At 50.8% G+C, this 22385-nt stretch overlaps 9 protein-coding genes across 9 annotated transcripts; 6 read left to right on the top strand and 3 right to left on the bottom strand.

Annotated features, from left to right (window-relative positions):
• Positions 1-320: 320 nt before the first annotated feature.
• BDV37DRAFT_271249 (cytochrome c oxidase assembly protein CtaG/Cox11-domain-containing protein) lies at positions 321-3196 on the top strand (the record flags this gene model as incomplete). The annotated part of the gene is made up of 9 exons (XM_032084696.1): positions 321-511; positions 562-631; positions 695-1136; positions 1866-1939; positions 2004-2626; positions 2683-2851; positions 2905-3003; positions 3062-3117; positions 3172-3196. The coding sequence occupies 9 exons, from the start codon at positions 321-323 to the stop codon at positions 3194-3196; spliced, it is 1749 nt and encodes a 582-aa protein (XP_031941895.1).
• A 375-nt stretch (positions 3197-3571) lies between these two features.
• BDV37DRAFT_107209 (uncharacterized protein) lies at positions 3572-4449 on the top strand. The gene is made up of 4 exons (XM_032078288.1): positions 3572-3701; positions 3754-3812; positions 3881-4015; positions 4126-4449. The coding sequence occupies exons 1-4, from the start codon at positions 3643-3645 to the stop codon at positions 4215-4217; spliced, it is 345 nt and encodes a 114-aa protein (XP_031941894.1). The 5' UTR covers positions 3572-3642; the 3' UTR covers positions 4218-4449.
• On the bottom strand, positions 3574-5148 carry BDV37DRAFT_247040 (mitochondrial 54S ribosomal protein uL16m). Its single transcript, XM_032081827.1, has 5 exons — positions 5050-5148; positions 4517-4981; positions 4123-4448; positions 3882-4012; positions 3574-3702 (listed from the first exon to the last, which is right to left on the bottom strand). Exons 1-3 carry the CDS (start codon positions 5105-5107, stop codon positions 4276-4278), a joined length of 696 nt encoding a protein of 231 aa, XP_031941893.1. The 5' UTR covers positions 5108-5148; the 3' UTR covers positions 3574-3702; positions 3882-4012; positions 4123-4275.
• Positions 5149-5447: 299 nt separating this feature from the next.
• Positions 5448-12225, top strand: BDV37DRAFT_271248 (uncharacterized protein; the record flags this gene model as incomplete). Its single annotated transcript, XM_032084695.1, has 8 exons — positions 5448-5540; positions 5634-5655; positions 5709-5799; positions 5861-8271; positions 8325-8930; positions 9047-9050; positions 9657-10136; positions 10200-12225. The coding sequence occupies 8 exons, from the start codon at positions 5448-5450 to the stop codon at positions 12223-12225; spliced, it is 5733 nt and encodes a 1910-aa protein (XP_031941892.1).
• Positions 12226-13799: 1574 nt separating this feature from the next.
• Positions 13800-16159, top strand: pkaC (cAMP-dependent protein kinase catalytic subunit pkaC). The gene is made up of 4 exons (XM_032078287.1): positions 13800-14821; positions 14886-15139; positions 15206-15580; positions 15641-16159. The coding sequence occupies exons 1-4, from the start codon at positions 14084-14086 to the stop codon at positions 15666-15668; spliced, it is 1395 nt and encodes a 464-aa protein (XP_031941891.1). The 5' UTR covers positions 13800-14083; the 3' UTR covers positions 15669-16159.
• A 367-nt stretch (positions 16160-16526) lies between these two features.
• Positions 16527-17068, bottom strand: tim13 (protein translocase subunit TIM13). Its single transcript, XM_032078286.1, has 2 exons — positions 16841-17068; positions 16527-16788 (listed from the first exon to the last, which is right to left on the bottom strand). Exons 1-2 carry the CDS (start codon positions 16958-16960, stop codon positions 16570-16572), a joined length of 339 nt encoding a protein of 112 aa, XP_031941890.1. The 5' UTR covers positions 16961-17068; the 3' UTR covers positions 16527-16569.
• A 363-nt stretch (positions 17069-17431) lies between these two features.
• On the top strand, positions 17432-18955 carry BDV37DRAFT_107072 (legume-like lectin family protein). The gene is made up of 6 exons (XM_032078283.1): positions 17432-17630; positions 17691-17714; positions 17799-17869; positions 17926-18007; positions 18063-18323; positions 18372-18955. Exons 1-6 carry the CDS (start codon positions 17529-17531, stop codon positions 18798-18800), a joined length of 969 nt encoding a protein of 322 aa, XP_031941889.1. The 5' UTR covers positions 17432-17528; the 3' UTR covers positions 18801-18955.
• On the bottom strand, positions 18737-20513 carry BDV37DRAFT_107085 (uncharacterized protein). Its single transcript, XM_032078285.1, has one exon. It carries the CDS (start codon positions 20062-20064, stop codon positions 19111-19113), a length of 954 nt encoding a protein of 317 aa, XP_031941888.1. The 5' UTR covers positions 20065-20513; the 3' UTR covers positions 18737-19110.
• BDV37DRAFT_107074 (PRCC domain-containing protein) lies at positions 20514-22287 on the top strand. The gene has a single exon (XM_032078284.1). It carries the CDS (start codon positions 20963-20965, stop codon positions 22166-22168), a length of 1206 nt encoding a protein of 401 aa, XP_031941887.1. The 5' UTR covers positions 20514-20962; the 3' UTR covers positions 22169-22287.
• The last annotated feature ends 98 nt before the right edge of the window (positions 22288-22385 follow it).

The raw sequence follows: 22385 nt of genomic DNA, 5'->3' as shown, positions 1-22385 counted from the left end.
TCATGATAAGCTTGAAGAGATGTCTAGACCGTTGTGATTCCGTCTTTCTAGACTAGGCAGTACATTGAGTGTCGGAATGCCTCCCGAGGTGCCTGGTTCCTAGGTCCGGTACTAGGTCCTAGGTACCTAACTAGTACAATGGTCCCTGACCGAGGGTTCAATAACTGAATTTGTGCTAATTGGTTGGTGATATGCATCAAGGTTCGGTCTTATCGATAAGAACGTCTGATCGCCAAGGCTAAATCACGTGCAAAAGCCGGCCTTCGATATTGCATGGTGAGTTCTCCGCATATCTCCGACTACGCATCAATTCTATCGTCATGTATGGTCGCATAATCTCTCCATGGGCCCGGTTTACGCTACCGGGAACCGGTATTCGGCTGCCGGCGTCTACAAATGCGAGATGTTTCGAGCCAGGGAAGAGATACTTCTCTCGCAATTCGTTTTTAGGACAAAATGCCTCCGCACCGTTTAATACGCCTCAAGCCCAGAAGCGGAATGCGTCCACACTGTATAATTATCGCACTGTCCTTCTGGCGACTCATTTCTGATGGTGTCTAGGTACTATACTGCGAGTCTTATTCTCGGAACGGTTGCACTCGCATACGGCTCCGTCCCTCTATATAAAATGGTGCGTATAAATCACCTAGCGTCCGCTTATGCGCAGCAGGAGCTGAAGTCTACGGTTATGTAGATTTGCCAACAGACTGGCTGGGGTGGCCAGCCCATCCTCACTCATCGCGGAGGAGACGCCGATACTGCATCTCGTGTGACGCCAGTAACAGACGCTCGTCGACTCCGGATTACGTTCAATGGCTCAGTCTCCGATGTCTTGCCGTGGAAGTTCACGCCTCAACAGCGCGAGGTCCGGGTGCTACCTGGTGAAACGGCGCTTGCCTTCTATACCGCGACGAACAAAGGTCCTTCGGATATCATTGGTGTTGCCACATACAGCGTCACGCCGGGCCAGGTTGCCCCGTACTTCAGTAAGATCCAATGTTTCTGCTTTGAAGAGCAGAAATTGAATGCTGGCGAATCTGTCGACATGCCTGTTTTCTTCTACATTGATCCGGACTTCACGAAAGATCCACAAATGAAGGGCATTGACACCATCACACTCTCATACACCTTCTTCAGTAAGGAAGCGGCTGGCCTACAGTATCAACGTGTAAAGGATTGCTGACACAAAACAGAAGCGCGATATGATGACAACGGAGTTCTCAAGCCGGTACCCACGAACTGATTACATAGACTGTTTACTGTTTCCTATCCATCGAAACAGTGGCGCTTGGATTGGCCACATCCTAGCTTTATAGACAAAACCACGTCGAAAGCCTGGTACTCTGAAATGGTGTCGACGATTTGAGGTTTCCTAAGCAGCACAACAATCGTGAAGCGCCAGGTGAAGCTCTGGCGAAATCCCTTGTAACCTTTCTCCATATCGGGAGACTTCTGATCTCACGGGGAAGTTATATCTCCTCTCCAAAAAGAATACCCATATATGTATCATAGCAATGGATATCTGTACATTACATTTTGCTGCGTGGTGGCACCAATTGTAGGCCCTTGCAGTTTTAAAGGATGAAAACTGCCCGGAATGACGATTCAGAGACTCTCTTTTAGTGGCAGCGCTTAAATGGGCGAAGTTTCGTAGCACTATCTATACATTGAGAGCTACTATCTATGGATGTACTCCGTAATATGGTCAGCACCCGTGCACGGACCACCAATTAAGCTCGCGTGTCACGACCCTCCCGACGCGTCTTGCTTACGATCAAACTAAGCTATCTCTACATTTGTGAGAAGCACTCCATAGCCTCACGCCGCCACAGCACATACTAGACCACTAAAGATGGCTTTGCTAGTAGACAGGCTGCGACCACGCTCGCTCGACGCCCTGTCATACCACCATGAACTCTCCGCGCGGTTGAAGTCACTGGTAATACAACCTAGAGCCAAATTCTCGCTAAGAAAATCCCCAATTGACATTATTATTGTTCCAGGCACAAAGTGGAGATTTCCCCCATCTACTCATGTACGGACCATCGGGCGCAGGCAAAAAAACCCGGACAATTGCAACACTAAAAGAACTGTACGGTGCGGGTGTGGAGAAGATCAAAATCGATGCCCGAGTCTTCCAGACGACGAGTAACCGGAAGCTTGAATTTAACATTGTATCATCTGTATACCATCTGGAGATCACACCTTCAGATGTCGGAAACTACGATCGTGTCGTCGTACAGGAGCTGCTCAAAGAAATTGCGCAAACACAGCAGGTCGACCTCTCCGCAAAGCAAAGGTTCAAGGTTGTCGTTATCAATGAAGCAGACCATCTGAGCCGTGACGCCCAGGCAGCTCTGAGACGCACTATGGAGAAATACAGTCCCAACCTGAGACTCATTCTGTTGGCCAATAGCACTTCGAATATCATTGCTCCGATTCGTTCCAGAACCCTGCTGGTCAGGGTTGCGGCACCAACGGAAGACCAGATCTGCACTGTGCTCAGCGCTGCGGGCAAGAGGGAAGGCTGGCCGGAGGCGCCTGGACTCAATAAGAGGATAGCGAAGGAGAGTGGACGCAATCTCCGACGCGCGTTACTCATGTTCGAAGCTATCTATGCTCAAAGGTATGATTGTATTGTCTTTCACTCTTGGTTCTAGACTGACCCTATGCTGCCAACAGTGAGAAGGTGACGGAGAACACTCCGATCCCACCTCCGGACTGGGAGGTGCTCATTTCTATTACGGCTGATGAGATTCTGGCTGAGCGGTCGCCAGCTCGACTATTACAAGTCCGGGCGCGCTTGTACGATCTCTTGACTCACTGCATACCGCCGACTACTATCCTCAAGGTCTGACTATGAAGGGATAAAGAATGCTCTGGTTCACGCTGACTAGATTTTAGACCCTCACCTTCAAACTCATCGCCAAGGTAGACGATGCGCTGAAGCCCGAAGTGATTAAATGGTCCGCATTCTACGAGCACAGAGTCACACAAGGGAGCGTAAGAGTCCCAGACCGAACCAACTGCAACCACTCAAGGATACTGACCCGCCTTACAGAAAGTGATCTTCCACCTCGAGGCCTTCGTCGCCAAATTCATGCGCATCTATGAAAGGTTCGACTCCTTGACCACATCACAGCCAAGCATGCACACTAACAATCAACACAGTTACCTAATGGGCATGGACTTCTAAACCGTAGAAAAAGAAAAAGACAAATTAGTAATCCACGATTTACGATTGTTCTGTATAATAAGTGACAGCAGCCTTGATTAGAAGGTGCTCATTGCATCGACGGTTTCTGCGGCGGGATACAGATTCTGGTTTTTGATGCGCTCCACTGGCGTTTTTATAGGATATAACAAACTAAGTTGGCGATTTCAGCAAACGAGAACTTCTGTGCTCCGCTAGGAACCGCGTTCGGGCCTTACGTAGTCTAGAATGTTTGTCGTGAATCCAAGTTCTTCCCCGTGGGGAAGGGGCGAAGAACGGACATGGACTACGTCATACAATTTCTCTATAAATTGGATGGACCAGCCACGGCCGAATTACTTTGTTTTATAAAGTTTGGACCAGTTTTGAACGTACAACCTCGACCGAAATACATCGTGAAGCTCTTCTACTGCGTATTATATCGGGTTATGGAGACCATGTCGGATACTAGGCTGATGGATACTGAACCGGGTGGCGAGAGTACCCAGTGCGTTTTCTTTTCTCCCATTTAGGCGGTTTTTGTTTAACCTCTGATCAAGGTATGAATCTATTCGAGAATTTACGGTGACACCGGCGAAGCAAACTGGACAGCTAGGTGGTATGTTGGTTCTGCTTGGCGGGAACACCATGTCTCATTTGGAATGTATTGGAACTGACCAGTCTAAGGAAATGCACCGCATACGAGGAGTGAAATGATGCGTCTCTGGGATCCGGATACTACTTCCACCGCGGAAGATGAGGACGCCGAATGGGCAAGGAGGTTTTCTGGACAAAGTGGTGTCATGGGAGAAGTGGATAAAGGTACAGTTGATGTTTGCTTTCCTTCAATCTAACTCCGTGTATAAGACATCGACACATGTGGGAATAAAACATTCAAGAAAGAACCAAAAGCTGATGATAATATACACAAGACCTGAAGCCCGACACCCAAGATGGCGATGCACAGGCAGCGAGGTGTAGGAGACTGCAGGGATATGGACCTGGTTCCGGCGTCGGAGCTTAGAAATTGCTGCGCGCAGATAATGTAGTTGATATGATCAAATGGAATATAAGCGATTCATTTATTGAGAAGCAGAGGGGCTAGACGATGTCGAACTGGGCGGCGTAGACATGTTTGCCGTGCCCAGGGCTGGGCTCCGGCGGGGGCGCTTAAGGCTCTCCAGAGTCACGCCGTTGCCGAGCTTCGTCAAGCCGACAACAGGGGGATCGCCCTTCTTGCAGAACTCCCAGAGGCCTAGACCGGATTGTGTTGTTAGCATGGAACGGCTACCGGCCTATTTTTTGAGCGAGAGCTGTGCTTACCGGGCAACTTGTGGCCAGCCAATCTGAAAGCTTCCCTTGCGACCTTCTCGTGAATATCGCCCTTCAGTTCAAACACGATTCTGCTGACACCGACCTTGGCCGTCCAGTAGTCGAACTTTCCCTTACCCTTACCCATACGTTGCTCGTTACCCTTGGTGTACACACCAATGTTGGCGCTCACACGCTTGTAGAGCGTATAGTTCATTCCTCTTAACCGTCTTTTAATGGTTTCCTCTGCAATCTTGAGCGACGAAGCCGGCAGTCGGCGGTCGTGGTCCTTCATGCGCAAGCCGTAGTCGCCCCAGACGACCGTTGTACCACGCGAAGAACCGCCAGTCGCAACATGTGGGCGACCCTTGGGGGACTTGGACGTTTCCATGAACTTTGGAGTAAGCCAGTCAAGAGCCGGGGAGGTCGTAGAGAAGCATCGTGATAGCGGAGAGGCCGTAAAAGTTGTGGATAAACCTAATGTTGAGACGGTCAGCTTTCCGGCCCTGCAGAGAAAAATTCTTATGGAAAGAAATCCAACATACAGGTGGGCCGGAAAAGGGCCAATTGAGGCCCCGCGAACATCTTCATCGTGGAGGCCATGGTGAGATCTGATGCCAGGCCCTTTTCGTAGCGAATTAGCGATGTTGGATGAAGACTTCCAGACTATCGGCGTATCTGCAAGTCCGATTTTCCCCCAGTCCCAACCAGGTAAAACGAGTTGGCGCACGGACCACGCGCGTGTTCCTTATGTAAGCCTATTAAGTCACGTCGGCGACAAAGAGCTCAAGGCAGCGCGTCGTGTTTTCCGATCTAGTTGCCTATAATGGTCATATAATTTAAGAGCACCAGGTGCATTGTTTGTTGCTTCAGCTTCGTACTTATCATCGCCAATCCACCACTGATCTGTTCATGGCATGCTTTGAAACTTGTTAAATTCATCATGCCTGCTGATATCAGGAGCTTTTTTGGCGGCAAGCCGAGTAGCAGTCAGGGCTCGAGTGCCTCTCCTGTGAAGCCGCCCGCAAAGAAAGAGGTACACAAGGCTCTGCTGCCACATTCACCTTCCAGCTCCTGCCGTTTAAGCTGTAATCTTGTTGAACCGAACTAATGTGAAGCTTTATCTTAGGAACCTGCTGGCAGGAAAAGACGTAAGACCTTAAACCGTTCTACTTACTTGCGCCTTCATTAACCGGTCATGTAGGCGGGAGGAAAGTTGTGGATGATAGTGATGATGAGGACGATGTCAAAGCGACCAAGGCGCCAGCCCCCAAAGCTAAGGCGTCAACAAAGCCGTATGCATTGCACAACCACCTGCTCATAGGTACGCCTCACCTACTGACCATCTTTATGAAGGAAACCCGATGTACCGCAAGGGGAGGTAACGACCACATCGGACTACTTCGCCTCCAGCAAGAAGAGGGGAAGGCCGGCCAAAGCCAGTACTGCGACGCCCACTAAGGAAACCCAGCCTACCAATGACACCATCTCGGAAGAGGTCAAAGCCAGCAAATCGCCGCGAGCGAATAAACAGGCCGAGAAGAAGGAGACCCCCAAGCGACCAACGCGCGAATCAAAGAGAAAAGCTACGATTGCTCTAGACGATGAAGAACTCGGCGGTGATGACATATTTGCAACGGAGTTTGCAAGGCCAGGTAAAGGCGATGATGAATACGTTGAGGAGCACAGCGAAAAGGATAGCGATGTCGAGGAACTTGCAGTGAAACCGGCCACCGCAGCTTCGAGTAGACCTGGACGTAAGAAGCCAGCCTCGAAGTTAGAGTCGGATGATGATGATGACGACGATGTGGTTATGGAGGATGCCCCAAAACAGCCGAGGAGAGCAACGAAATCGGCAGCTTCACAACCTGGAAGGAAACGGAAATCAGAAGCCCTGGGTAAGGAGGAGGACGATGAACCCCAGGAAAGCCCTAAGAAGGGTAGCTCAAATTCCAAAACGTCGTCAGCAGCTCGTGCGCCCAAGAAACCAAAGGGGTCTCCTTCGAAGAAAGACCAGCCCGAAAGCAAGGAAATTCAGAACATCTTTGACAGTATTCCAACTGTCCGACCACCCTCACCCCCAGCCGAATCTGGCGACAAGAAAAAATTTAACCCTTTCGCTGCGCGAACGCGCTCTCCCGCAGCAGCTGGAACGGTTGAAATGCCGGTCGGGGCTGAAAACTGCCTTGCAGGGTTGTCTTTCGTTTTCACCGGTGTCCTTGACACTTTAGGTCGTGAAGAAGGACAAAACCTAGTGAAACAATATGGTGGCAAAGTTACTGGCGCTCCAAGTTCCAAGACAAGTTACGTTGTCCTCGGAGGTGATGCTGGCCCCAAAAAACTTAAGACGATCAGGGATCATAACCTGAAAACAATTAATGAGGAAGGTCTCTTCGAGCTCATCCGAAGACTGCCAGCCAACGGCGGTGACGGAAAAGCCGCTGAAAAGTATGAAGAAAAGAGGAAGGCTGAAGAAAAGAAAATTCGAGCCATGGCTGCTGAAATTGAGCAGGAAGAGAAGCGCAAAGCGAAGGCTGCTAGTACGACGGCAGCTAAGGCGTCTGTGGGATCCCAGACGCCATCGAACTCTCAAGGTCCCAGGCCAGAGGATGAGCTCTGGACTACAAAGTACGCACCAACGTCAATGAACATGATCTGTGGCAATAAAACTGCTGTTGAGAAACTTCAAAGTTGGCTTCGAGATTGGCACAAGAATGCTAAGGGGAACTTCTCGAAACCTGGGAAGGATGGCTCTGGAATCTACCGCGCAGTCATGATCCATGGCCCCCCAGGAATCGGTAAGACGACCGCAGCACATCTTGTGGCGAAACTCGAAGGCTACGATATTGTCGAAACTAATGCCAGTGATACGAGGAGCAAGAAACTCGTTGAAACCGGTCTTTTGGGTGTCTTGGATACAACGTCCCTGCAAGGTTATTTCGCTGCTGATGGTCAGAAGGTGCACAGAGAGAGGAAGAATATGGTATTGATCATGGATGAGGTAGATGGGATGTCGGCTGGAGACCGAGGTGGTGTTGGGGCGTTGGCTGCTATCGCAAAGAAAACTCACATCCCACTTATCCTCATATGTAACGAACGTAGGCTTCCGAAAATGAAGCCCTTCGATCACGTCACGTATGAGGTACCCTTTAGACGTCCGACTGCTGAGCAGATCAGAGCTAGACTTTCAACGATTTGTTTCCGAGAAGGCCTGAAGATCCCGCCCCATGTTCTCGACAGTCTCATCGAAGGGACGCATGCCGACATTCGTCAAGTTATTAACATGCTGTCGACTGTGAAGCTGGATCAACAAAATCTGAACTTTGAGAAGGGGCGGGAGATGTCCAAGGCTTGGGAAAAGCATGTGATCCTGAAGCCCTGGGATATTGTATCCAAAATTCTCAGCGCTCAGATGTTCTCTCCAAGTTCCAAATCGACGTTGAACGACAAGATCGAACTTTATTTCAATGATCACGAGTTCAGCTACTTGATGCTTCAAGAGAACTACTTGAGGACGAGGCCCGCCTTGTCTAGTAATTATCAAGGCAAAGAGCAAAAGTTGAAGTTGCTCGAGTTGGCAGATAACGCCGCGTCAAGCATTAGTGACGGCGACCTGGTCGACAAAATGATCCATGGAACACAGCAGCAATGGAGTCTGATGCCAACGCACGCTGTGTTCAGCTTTGTTCGACCCGCCAGTTTTGCTTACGGCAATATGACCGAGCGAGCAGGTTTCACTAGTTGGCTAGGTCAGAACAGTAAACAAGGTACATATCCTTCAACCACTTATATATCTATGTTGCTAACAGAATAACTACAGGAAAACTTTGGCGTAGCACCAAGGAAATCCAGGGCCACATGCGTCTTCGTGCCTCTGGGGACCGCGACGAAATCAGACAACAGTATCTACCCCTGATCTGGGACAAGCTTGTTCGCCGGTTGATGACCGATGGAAAAGAAGGTGTTGAGGACGTCATTGATTTCATGGACAGTTATTTCCTCACCCGAGACGACTGGGATGCCCTGGTCGAGCTTGGCCTTGGCCCTATGGATCAATCGATGGTGAAGCTAGATACACAGACGAAAGCGACATTCACACGACTCTATAACCAGCGCTCGCATCCACTTCCCTTCATGAAGGCTAGCAGCGTCGCTGCACCAAAGAAGATGCCAAAGGAGAAACCCGATATCGAAGATGCTATCGATGAGTCGGACGATGAAGTGCTCGAGGATGATACCAAAGATGACGATGAAAGTGAAGAACTGGACCTGAAGAAGGACAAATACGTCCGGGTACCAAAGAAATCCGCGGCGAAATCTGGGGCGAAATCTGGAGCGAAGGGCGGCTCAGGCAAAGGAAAGAAGGCTAAGAAGGCCGCCGACGATGATTTTATTGATGACGACGAGAAGCCGAAGAAAGGGAGAGGTCGAAAGGCTAAGACTTAGGACGTTTCACTCTCTCATTGTGGACGTCTGGGGAGATAAATCTCTCTTCTGAAAATCACAATGGGAGGATTGGGCGATATCTGTAGTGGTTATTAGTTAGGTACTTGTATTATACTGAACGACGACTATGTTGAACCAAAAACCACTATCATTCTGTGCCAGTAACTTAGCAATTGATCTAAATAATCCAAACAAATAATCTACGGAGGATCGGCGGCGCTTTATCTACATCCATGTTTCTTGGCTGATCTGCGGAGATTGTCTTGGGAGAACCCGCAATTTGCTGCTCTTCCTCCGCTACTCAGTACTAAACCTCCACCAACTCCCTCCACGACCTTACTCTCTCTTTCTTATTATAACTTCCCTTTACTCTACATCGGGCTGGTCCTGGTTGAGAACGAACCTTCATTGATCCCTTTGTTGCTGACCACGTTCAGCGCATCTATTCACTGTCAACGCAGTAGTTAGAATCATGCCCAGACGAGCACCACCAGCGACTTTACGGTGTCTGCCTTAAATCTTCAATATTCCTGATCGCTACCAGAGTTCGATATCTATAACCTCTCAACATTTACTCAAAACCGTGGGAAGATGTCTCTCCTTCACAATGAAGAGTACGTCGAGTGGTGTGCACCTCGCATCTGCTCCCGCCACTTTCCCCGCGATCGCCCTTCATACCAAGAATCCAGTACTAAAAGAATGGTAGTTTTACGATATGGCAACTGCGCACCTCTTATCTATCCACGATAAAAGACGGAATAGGCGACAGACTCATCAACGTGAACAACTCGGTGCTCAATACTCCTGGATTTCGCGCGGCGGGCTGGTCGTCAGCTTCCACAAACCCCAGCGCACAAAGCGTAGCGGCCCATATTCGTCGGACATATTCCCCTCCGATTCCCACCACCGCTGCAGTTACCTCGGAGTATTATCAACTGGGTGTCTCCCGGGATGCGACCGAAGCCCAGAGACTTGGTTTGGGGGAGGATGGCGAGGAAGATGAAGGGGGCATGGTGACGGGCAAAAGCTCTACGGAGGTGATAGGACGCCGGCCTCATGGACGCGCTGGGAAAAGAACCCATCGAAAGGAGCGGCAGCAAAACGATTCTTATAAACAAAGGGATGCGGAAGAGGATGACAGCAGTGATCTGAGTGATGAGAGCGACGATGATGTGGATAGTCAAAGGTTGGTCTAGTGATTTGAAGTCTTTCTATTCTCAGATTGCATTCCGGTACTAATACGTTGCAGAGCTTCCCAGCAGATCAAATTTCCTAAACTACCAATACGGACACGAGCGGGATCCTCTCCAATACGGTCAATAGATCGTCAAGAAGGTCCACAAGTTATGGTCACTTCTCCTTCTCACCCCACGATGGGCATGCATTACCGCACGGGATCGCTAGGAACCGCTGTCAGTGTGAATGAGCGGCCACGGCGAGATACAACTACTACCGCCAGCAGCGACATGTCGTCAGACAATGAAATGGGCTCTTTGGCCTCACGGAAGCAGATTCAGTTTTCTGGTCAGGATCAGGTTATAGAGTTGGCTAGTCACAGACGCAGGGGAGCTGGTAATAGAAATCTCGGAGGATTAGATGAGCATCCAGAGGATTCAGGAGCTGAGTCCGAGGACTCGGCACTTTCATCGGACTTCGATGCCACGGCTGGTTCTGCATCGCTCCTGGTAGGCGTCGGTATCACTGGCAGCTTGGATTCATCGTCACCTATGATGATGCACAAATTGCCGAATGGAACAGGACCTCAAACGGCATCTCCTAGGAAGACCAAAACACCGGCTCCCGAATTGCATGACTTACCTCCGCCGCGGCCTATTAGTACAGTACAACCTATTAGTCTGCTGTCCAAGGCACTCAACGCGCGCAAACGCGCCCCGACCAATCCAGTCGAGAAATTTGCGGTGCTCTCGGGCAAAGGCCTTAATGATGCATTGAATATTAAGTTGTACTTACCATTTTCTTCTGACCCGGAAGAGCCAATCGACCTGCCTATTGCACGGGAATCTAAACTCGCGGAGCAACCAGCTCCCGTCACTGTTGTTGAGGCGATCGGTTTAGCGCTCTGGCGATACTCGGAAGAAGGCCGCCAACCGGCCATTGAACGTAACAAGTTGACAGTTAACCGGTGGGCGCTTCGAATGGTGGAAGACGGTGAAGTGGAATACGACTTTCCCGCGTTAGGACGAGCGTCACAGATTACGGATTTTACGTCGAATAACAATCGAGCAGCTGGGGCACGCGGTCGAGGCCGAGGGAAGCAGTACGATGAATTTGCCCTGGTGGAGGCCTCCGATGGTGAATTTGAAGAAAATGAGCGCCAGTTCCCCACGGAGAGCCAAGCAGTTGCTCCTGAGGACACCAATGATGCAGCTTCCGCTCTCAATGTTCCCTCCCCCCAACCAGTTTCTCAAAACAAAGCGCCTCGACCCAATCCGATCTTAGGACAACCGTTTTCGTCGGCCCTGAATGACAATACGCTCACACCGGCCGATCGGCCGGCGGTGCCAACGTCGCATGCCACGCCGCGCCTGGGGGTCTCCAAGACCCTGAAGATCCGGTTCGTCAATATCGAGGGCTCTACGCAAGTCACTACTCTCAGCACGTCCACTGACAGCTACATCGCGGAGATCTTGGATTCGGTTTGCAAACGTTGGGGCTTGGATAAGGGGAATTACCTCCTGAAGGTCATGGGATCCAATACGATCGCGCCTTTGGACCGCACGGTCGAAGCCCTGGGGAACCTGACCGAGCTGGATCTCGTGCGCCGGCGCTTCGGGCCTCAGTCTTTGACTGGGTCTCCGGGCAGCTCATCCCCCAATGCACCGCTTCAAATTGACAGCGGCACCGTGCCGTCGAGCAAGAAAGGGAAGAAGGGTGGGCCGCGCATGTTACATCCGCTGGCGCAGCAGCAGGACCTCACGGGGGGCTACTACCGCCGGTACCACGTGTTCCGCAAGCAATCCATGTCTTTCACCGCCTCGAACCACAAGATCCTCACGTTTGACAATGACTACATGCACATCATGCCGGGGGATACTGCGAAGACGGGATCGAACACCAAGACCCGGTCGATTAGTTTCAACGACGTTGTTGGATGCAAGGTGAGCCGTCGCCATCCCAAGAACTTCCGGGTGGTTGTGCTTCGCGGCAATGATGCGAACGAGCAGAAGCGATATGACTTTGAGGCGCGGAACGCACTGGAGGCGGTGGAGATTGTGGATGAGATTAAGAAGAACATGGCGCATTATCGGATTTAGCCTTTCTCCCCATTCATTTGGGGGTCTCTGAGGACGATGTCGAGACGATTGATATTGCGAAACGATCTATCATTTGCTGCATAGGGACAGACAATACCCAAGACACGCAAGTTCTAGACATGCCGGCGTAACCTTTCGTAGCTCCTTCATCATGCATACCCCGCATGTTAAACGGCGACATTCCATATTAAGTATCTTGTGCATATCTGACTTATTTCATACGGAGTACTTAGTTTGACACTATTCCAGCTCCGATGAACCTTAGTACTGCTACATATTACTACTAGTAGGAGATACTAGGTCATTTTGAGGAAACGGCCGAGAAGGGAAATCTCCGAAGAGCGAGCGGGGCGTTCCGCCGATCCACTTGTCTTTGAATGATGAGGTCACGATGCAGGACTAGCCCCGTCTGGTTACTAGTGGTGAGCCCTTGCTGAACGGGTGCCCAATATATGTTTGTATCTTCTGTTCTATGTGTATATGGAGTAGGATATGGTCTGACCATCAGTGAATCAATGTATCACACAGGATGGGCCGTTCTCTACCATTCAATTCGTGGTTTGATACGACACTAGTCGACTTACGAGGAAACATACTAGTCCTCTGTCAAAGTGCCTCCGTCGGGTGTGAGAAAAGTGGTGATCTCATAGGGCCGGGGAGCGGAAAGCTTGAGGGTCTTCTCTTATCCACAGTGATCTTGATGATTCATGATCTCTGGTTATCGATGATTCTCCGTCGATTATTTTAACTTCCGCTCATGGGAATGGATATGAATGAATGCAGCGTTCATTGGATCTCTTCCCAGTGGTTATCCCCGGGTGTCGTGATTCTCGACGACTCATGCAACATAGTTTTTTTTGGGGGTTGTTGATGAAACATCCGCTTCGTGAGAGGGGTTTCTTTTCCTGTCCTTGCTTCTTATTTTAAACTCCTCTTTTCGATTTTGATTAAAAGCAAAAAAGCGGGGCTGATCTGAGATTTGCTTTACTCATAGTGAAGAGGTGATGGCGTGAGAAGAGTTTCAATGCAGAACTCATGTTGGTAACAAAAAGAAACGAGACGAAGAGAAAAAAAGCATTGATCACCAGCTGTATGTAAGAAGCTACGAATTAGGTATAGAGAGGCCAGCAAGAGACGTAGGGTGAGAGAGAGAGAGAGAGAGAGAGACCGATAGACAAGTTCCCTCCCGTTAAATTCAAATCGCCTTCTCCCCCCCCGCGCTTTGCTCTTCTGGGTCAAATTTCCTCTCCGCCCAAACCACCAAACTAAATTAACTGCATCTCGAATCATTACTCTTCCTCTTTTTCCCTACGGAACGTTGACGTTTCAATTTCCCCTCCCTCGATTTCTTGTGTCTTGGCTGAAAGTTTCACCGGGTTGGCACGATAAGAAGCAAAATCACTCAGCACAGAATAACGACGAAACGCAACCACTCGAGCTGTTTGACACCAGTTCATCTCGAAATCTGTTTGAATTTCCAATTGCAAGCTTGGGGGTTGACCGCTTCTCGGTAGCTACGGCCATTCCCTCCCCCGTGATATCCGCTGCTCGGAACCGTACAAAAAACAAGAGGCGTAACGTTTCGTTGCTGGCGGCCTTTCCCCTCCTCCGCAAGGACACCCAAAAACAAAAATTCAAAAAAAAAAAAGAAGGGAAGGTCGAAAGAGGGGTTGAGCTTGTCTTTTGAACCCTCTTTTTCTTTTTCCCCATTCCGCCTGAATCTCACCAAACACCCCATCTGAATTTTGGGGGTTTCATTTTGATTTTGTTTTTTTGCCTTGAACCCTTTTACCCCAATTTTTTTTTCTTCTTTATTTTATATTTTTCTTTTTCTTTTTCTTTTCTTTTTTAGTTCTCCATGCCGAGCTTAGGAGGCTTATTGAAGAAACGGCGGACCAAGGATTCGCAGACCCTCAGCAAAGAGCTTGAAGCCGGTTCGTCACCCACCGCGGCCCAGACGCAGACGTCACCAAACCAGCATCACCACAGCCACCAATCCCATCCTTCTACTACTGCCACTTCCCCCGACGCTGCTTATACCTCTGCGCAACCTCACCAATCGTCCCACGACCATCACAATCGCTCTTCAGGCACTAATCGAAGCCACCCCGAGGGTCAACCATCCTCCATGCAATCCGCCGTGACGCAATCGCCCTCGGCCCACCATCACCATGGCCACCACCACACCAACTCTCATAATGTCGCCAGTATACAGAACATAATTCATTCCTCCCACCAGAGCAGCCAGTCAGTCGGTGGCAGTTCGCAACAATCACAAAACCGAACCACCAAGGGCAAGTACTCTCTCGAAGATTTCAGCCTCCAGCGCACGTTGGGCACCGGGAGCTTTGGTCGAGTCCATCTCGTGCAGTCAAAGCACAACCACCGCTTCTATGCCATCAAAGTCTTGAAGAAGGCCCAGGTGGTTAAGATGAAGCAGATTGAGCATACTAATGACGAACGACGAATGCTCAATCGCGTCAGGCATCCGTTCTTGATCACCCTGTGGGGCACATGGCAGGATTCGCGAAATCTGTACATGGTCATGGATTTTGTGGAGGGAGGTGAACTCTTCAGTCTGCTTCGCAAGTCTCAGGTGGGTGATCCTCCCCGTCTTCGTTGCTCCAGCATGTACGCTGATCCGGGGGGTCCCCGTCTAGCGATTCCCTAACCCCGTGGCCAAGTTCTACGCCGCGGAAGTCACGCTGGCGCTGGAATATCTGCACACCCACCAGATCATCTATCGAGATCTGAAGCCGGAGAATTTACTCCTCGACCGGCATGGCCACCTGAAGATCACCGACTTTGGTTTTGCAAAGGAGGTGCCTGACATCACCTGGACCCTGTGTGGCACACCCGATTATTTGGCTCCCGAGGTTGTTTCATCCAAGGGTTACAACAAGTCGGTGGACTGGTAAGTCTTCCTGTCCGATCGTCTGGTGGGAGCCCGCCGATAAGGAACCCCGCTGACAGGGTAAAGGTGGTCCCTTGGAATCCTGATCTTCGAAATGCTGTGTGGCTTCACACCCTTCTGGGACAGCGGATCGCCGGTCAAGATCTATGAGAACATTCTCCGGGGTCGGGTAAAATACCCACCGTACCTACACCCAGATGCTGTGGATCTACTGTCCCAGCTGATCACAGCAGACCTAACCAAGCGGCTGGGTAACTTGCATGGTGGTCCGGAAGACGTCAAGAATCATCCGTGGTTCGCCGAGGTCACCTGGGACCGACTGGCCAGGAAAGACATCGATGCTCCCTATGTACCACCGATCCGGGGAGGACAAGGTGATGCAAGCCAGTATGACCGCTATCCAGAAGAACAGGAAGCCTACGGTCAAGGCGGTGAAGACCCGTATGTGCAACTTGCTCGGTGTATTCTTTCCGCATTACTGACGATCACAATTTAATCTAGTCACGGCCATTTGTTCCCCGACTTCTAACTTTTCTACGAGTCATGATGAAATGATCATTTCACCATAGCTGTCTAGAGTAAAGGCAATGGACTACCTCGATGTAAAGACGCGGGGGTGACGCCTTATCTTATAGCCCTATTGACTAGGCCACAGAAATAGCAGCCGTGAAAAAGACAACCATGCTATTACTTTTACACATTGTCTTCTCGATCGGTTCGATTGTCTGGATGATCGCTGGCCGACTTGGCCTTTGGATTTCTCTGTTTCATCGTTTTTTTGGAGCATCTACCTTTGTATATCGGGCGCGGGCTTCTCGCGCTGTCGCATTCCACGTACCTCGGCCTCCATTGATATGGATCGCTTTCACGAGCATCGAGGCAACTAAATCTCCAGTACTTGTGTTTGGTTTTGAACAAGGATCAGGTGCTTTCGGGGTTGGTTCTACTCCGGGGTCTTCCGCCGAGTCGATCGCGTGCATCGACTGGACTGTTTGGTTTCTCGCGTCATGGTTTGATAATAGTTGCAAGTATTGGGATGCTACTTGGTTGCTTCGTTCATTTCTTTTTTCGGAGACCTGTATAATGTACATATCTTTCAAATGCAATAAAAGTAGGCTATGGATCTCTGCATACCGCATCTACCAAAATGCTCCAGACAGGCTACCAGTGGACGCCTGTCTGCCACTATGGATCCGTTGCCGTTGCCTTCCAACCCGTCTGATAGGGGACCCCCAGTCCACCACAAAACGTGCGCCGTTATCGTACACCATTCCAACAATACACCCCCCAAATCATGAAAGGAGAGAAAAGGTGACAAGAGAATTTGCAGGACACCCAGGCTGACGTCCATAAAAAATTGGAGAAATCGATCGCGCTTCCGATTACCATCTATAGAATGCTTCCATTTTCCTATAAACCCCGACGCTAATTTACAGACTGGTCTCGGTAGGGGTGGCCATCATGGCGAGGTTCTCAGCACCGCCGAGACGCTTGCTTTCGCGGGAGACACGAGAGACGTAGGTACGGCTGGCGGTGTTCCAGAAGGAGATGTACTTCTCCATGCACTGAGAGAGACAGGTCTCTTCGTTGGGGGTGATGGAGGAGCCGGGGGTGGGAATGCAGGCGTCGAAGCAGTGCTCATTCACTTTCTATACTGTTGTCAGAAACTAGATGCTGGCCGCAAGGAGAATCTGGGCATACTCCGATCAGATTGCGAGCATTGGCCATGGCAGCCTCTTGCTGGAGCTGCTTGATGATGGCAGTCTTGACCTCCTGCGGGTTGCCAGAAGCATTGTTGGAGCCGGATCCGAAGAGCGCCATTGTGCTGATGGGTAGAGATGTGATATGAAGGGAAGTAGAGGCGGAATTAAAATGTTTTTGGCAGGATAGTCAATCAGCGATACAGTAATTGTTGAGGTCACGGGGCCGGCCACAGGATCTGAACCTCAAGTCCGCGGGCGATGGCCGGCCTGTGGCTGGTGCACGTCCGTTCGCCGGGGCTGACTGCGCCACAGTTGCGATGTGGACACTTGTTTGCATGTTTACTGACGTCGATCTCTGACCAGTCTACATGGGATTCCCTTCTGACAGTTTGCTTCGGCACCGCTCTTCTTCCATTCCATTCTTCGCTCCTTCGTTCTCTTTTTGACATTTCTCCCTATCATTCTCCGGTCGTCGACTTACCGTTCGATTGACCTTGTCCTCCGTCTCCTGCCATTGAGCTCGGAGCTTGTGCATGTCCCGGTGACATTGATCTACACCTTGCTGGTGGAAAGGAACCCAATTTCGTTAGCTGCAGTCTGTCATTCATAACTATCAGAACCTACCTGCTTTCACGGTCGTTTGTGTCTGCCACTTGTTATAGTTCCTTATCAATTCCTGCCTCACAATGCTACTCCCGCGGCTTTCTTCCCTCCTGTGTCTTGCCGGCCTGGCGACTATGCCAGTGGCCAATGCTTACGACGGCGATGAGAACATCAAGAGCATTCCAGTACGCCCGCACACCCAGTCGACCGTATAACGATCGCGCACTAACTAACCGGGTCAATAGCTTCGCACTCACAGTCTCGCTCCGGTGGGTCCCATCCAACTCATTCACAGCGATTTCGACTAGGTCGGTTTCGGCGCTCTAGACACAGCCCTGTTAACGCAATGATAGCCATATCTGGATTCAGACTTCCAAAGCCGCTGGTTCGATTTTGGTGGCGACACGATAATCCGCGCAGACAAGTACCCAACCCCACCCACACGATGGTCTCAGAGGAGCAAGGGCTGAACAATGGCAGATACATCCGTCTTACGGCCGATCGACCCTCGCAGCAGGGATGGATCTTCTCCCGGGTTCCCCTTACTGCGACAAACTGGGAGGTCAGTTCATTCTGTCCGCTATGGTAATCGACAATCGGTTCTGACAAGTGTGTAGATCGAGCTCGAATTCAAGCTTCATGGAAATGGTAACCTGCACGGCGATGGCTTTGCCATGTGGCTCACCAAGCAGCGCGCCACGCAGGGTCCCGTCTTTGGTTCAACGGATAACTTCGAGGGTCTCGGTATCTTCTTCGACACCTACAAGAACAACCGTCCCGGCACCTCGTTCCCTTACGTGATGGCTATGATGGGCGACGGACAGACTAGCTACGATCAGGCGCATGACGGCAAGGCCAATGAATTGGCTGGTTGTTCCGTAAGTCATCAAGACCCGGGTAACGCAGAGGTGTGCTAACAAGATCAGGCCCGTGGTTTGCGAGGCGCTTCGATCCCCACCAAGGCCCGCTTGACGTACTTCCAGGACAAGTCGTTGACTCTCGACTTGCAGTACAAGTCTGAGGACAGCTGGACCAACTGCTTCACCCTCACCGCACCCGAGACCAACATCGCTATCCCATCCGTCGCGTACCTGGGCTTCTCTGGCGAGACCGGTGAACTGAGCGACAACCAAGACATCGTCTCGGTGAAATCACAGAACCTTTACAGCGTCGGACCTTCCAGCCGCTCTAGCCGTGGACCAAGCACCGACAGCGGTCGCGTCAAGAAGACCAAGAAGAGAAAGGGAAGCTGGAGCGGGTTCCTGTTCAAGGCTGTTCTGTTCTTGGCTGTTGTTGCCGGCTGCTATATTGGGTTCACCGTATACCGGAACAAGCAGAGATACTCGAGGTTCTAAGAGGTGGTGATGGAAGAGATTCAGGAAAAACAAAGAAACCCCCCCAAAAAAATTGAGTATGGTGTTCTGTTTCTACGTGATTGCATAGCCGTGTTGTTACTTGGAGATTCCAATATATTGCGACGAACAAAAGTTTCACGAGTCCATGCGAATTTGGAGCTTTCAATGCCAATTATGCGCCTGTCACGAATATCATGAACAGGCGCAGCATGAATAGTAGTAGTAAGGTCCAAAGACATGCGTTCAATTCTCAATCAGGGTATCATATGTAAACACAGAACGCCATCACCATGCAAGTCTCAACACCAGCTCACGACTGCCCTTTCATCTCACTCCACAGACGATCAATAATCTGAAAAACCTCAGTAACACTGCGCATAACCGTCTCATCAATCCCCAAGGCACCATACCGATGCTGAATCTTATCCGGATGCCATCTCACCCGCTCAGCCTTCAAAACCGCCAACAGATCCTCCCCCGGCGCATGGCGCATAAACTCCTCAACCGTCTCCCGACTCACATCCGCCCTCTTCCCCGACTCAACCGGCCAAAAGACCAAATTCCTCAGCCTAGCTCCCTCCCCGCCACCACCACCACCACCAGTATCCCTAACCTGCTCAACCGCCCGATCAACCTCCCCCCAAGACCGGACATAGTCCTCCCAAACGCGCCCCCAAGCCTTCACCCTCCTCCTCTCCTTCCCCCGCCGCAAGCTCTCCTCCATCGCCCTCTCAAACCGCATCTTCTCCCGCAGATCCTCCTCCCTCCTCTCCTCCCGTCTCCTCTGCCTTGCCTTCTCCGCCCTCAACCGCTCCTGCTCAGCAAGCATCCCCTCCCTAGTCCGCTCCCACATCTTCGTCCGCACATAGCTCGCATACTCCTCCTCATCCATCTGCTCGAGTTCCCCATTCGGCCCCTTAGGCACATCCGGCACGGCATAATTATGAATCGGCTGTCCATACACAGACTCCCAGTACGCGGCGCCCTCGTCGTCGCCCAGCGCATCGAACAGAGATTCCCGAAACGCTGCGTCGGCGTTGAGGCCTGGCTGTTCGTCCGGAGTCGGGGAAGCCGAGCGTCGCCGATGATGGCGTCTGGATCTGTGGCGGTGTGAGGAGGAATGTCTGTGCCGGTGGTGGTGGTGGTGGTGGGTGGAGCTGGGCTCGTCTCGTCGCGAACTGCTGGACTTGGCTTTTGATGACTTGAAGCGGAATTTGCCTGGTTTGGGTTGTTGCTTGTCGGGCTGGGGTTCGGGGGGGTCCATTGTTGTGTGGGTTTTTTTTTTTGGGTGGGGGGGTATAGTTGGACCTTGGTTATGGCATGGTTATTTTGGTTAGAAGTAGGGTGGATTAAGGGAGGGAAAATGAATTAAATGGAGGGAGGATGGGGATAAACATGAAAATGTGAGATTCAAAAGGGAGGAATGAGTAAGCGGGTGGTTTTTCTTATCTTATCTGATCATCTTGGGTCTCAGATTTGGGCGGGCTGGGATGATGTCATTCTTGGTTGGGTTTGTTTTTTGTCTAGTGCTTGTGTTTTCGGTATTTTGGTCTAGGTAGGTAAGGGTTTTCCGGGACTGAGATTGGCTTAGACTGGTTTGGACCATGGAGGCTTATGGATACTGTGTGGCTAGGCTAGGTTTGGGTGACTGTAGAATCGATTTGAGGTTGGAGTAGTTATATCCGTTGCTTTTCTTCTTCATTTCTCATATTTCTCTGTTTTCCTCGTTTGTCGGTGTTGTGTTAAGTGAAACTATGCCTAAAGTACTTTGTACATCATGAAGATATGCCATGGAGATAGCATAGTGCAAGTACCAGAGTATTCAAGCTCTACAAAACACCACCAACGAACTACTAGACAGTGAACACACTCATCAAAGCAAGTCACATACGCTGTTCTAGACGAGACCAAACCATAATCAAATCTAGACCTCGTTCTTGAAGCAACAAACCCCCCATCCCAAAGCTCAAGTCTCGCAGTCAACAAGCCATAAATTAGGGTTCCGCCTTACCTTAAATACAATGGCCCGTGCAGTACCGTCAATACAGTAATCGAACCTTCCGCCTTCACTATCGCCATCATCAATTTACTTTACTTTACTTTTACTCGCATCAACCTCCAACCTCACCCCAATCCAACAAACCCAGAAAATCCAAAAAAGAATGGCGCTAGTATCCTACTCCGACTCCGAAGCCTCAGACCCCGAACCCGAAACCACCACAAAACCCACCCCACAGACCACCACCACAAAACCGACGACCGCCGCCCCAAAACCCAAACTCGTCGACAGCAGCAACCCGCGCAAGATCCGGGTCGCGCTGGACCTCAAACCCGAAGATGCCAACGATAACAACGAGGACGGGCCAGCGCGGAAGAAAGCAAAGATAGGTGGTGGGGGCGCGTTCGCGGGGTTTAATTCGTTTTTGCCTGCGCCGAAGAGGGCTTCACCCGCTGCTGCGGCGGAGAAGAAGGGTGCTGCTGCGGGGCGGAAAGTGTTTAGTTTGAAGACGGGGGCTGAGCCGGGGTTTGATCGCGGGTTGGATGAGGAGAGTCGGAATGAGTGGGCTATGGAACAGGCGGCTACTGGCAGCGGGGGGAAGGATGATGATGATGGGACGATTCCCAAGGCTGGGAGTTTGAGGGAGGATACTGGCGACGGTGGGCTGCAGATGAAGAAGCCCGAGGAGGTGAAGCTGAAGGGGAATCCGATGATGTTTAAGCCGTTGTCTGTGGGGCGGGGCACACAGAAGAAGAAGAAAGTTGTTTCGTCGAAACCGGTCGAGACTGCTGCTCAGGAGCCGGTCTCGGAACAGGCTAAGCCTGCTGCTGCTTCTGCCTCTGCTCCTTTGCAGCCGCCTGCGCCGAAACCGAAAGTGAGTCTTTTCTCGCTGGGGTCGAGCGAGTCTGTCGCTAGTGTCGCTCAGGGTCCTCAGGCGCAGAGCGCCACGTATGAGCCGTTAGTGTATACTGCGGACAAGGATGCGCCGGAGGCCGGTCCGGAGGTAGAGCGCGAGCCTCAGGCTCCGGCTGTGTTGTCGGAGCCGGCGACGACGCAGACGTTGGATAATATCGCGGATGATCTGAATCTGTCGCGGTCTCAACGACGGCACCTCTTTGGTCGCAATGCGGACGCCTCGAAATCGCGGATTCTTCATTTCAACACTGACAAGGAGTATATTGCCAACCAGGAGATGGCGCATCAGACCGATATGGCGGTTCAGCACAACCCGGTTCGTGCCATTGCTCCCGGAAAGCACACGCTGCAACAGCTGGTCAATGCGGCAAGCTCTCAGCGGGAAGCTTTGGAGGAGAGCTTTGCTTCTGGACGAAGGAACAAGAAGGAGGCTGGGTCGAAGTATGGCTGGTAAAATATGCATTTCCTTCTTTGTCTCTCAACTCGGATATCAACGTTGTATATGTACGAATCAATTCGCATGGAAGAATAGGAGTTTGGATTTATGGGTACTACCTGGTTTTGTTCAGAGGTGCTTTGAAAGTAAATGAGATTTTAATTTATATCCCGCATTCACATACAAGAAGAATATATACATGTAACAAAGAAACGCTCTTTTCTATAACCAAACC

Source organism: Aspergillus pseudonomiae, assembly GCF_009193645.1.
Source record: "Aspergillus pseudonomiae strain CBS 119388 unplaced genomic scaffold BDV37scaffold_29, whole genome shotgun sequence".
Taxonomy (NCBI): Eukaryota; Fungi; Ascomycota; class Eurotiomycetes; order Eurotiales; family Aspergillaceae; genus Aspergillus; species Aspergillus pseudonomiae.
The sequence above is the reverse complement of the archived record's forward strand: the minus strand, read 5'-3'. Positions and strand labels throughout refer to the sequence as shown.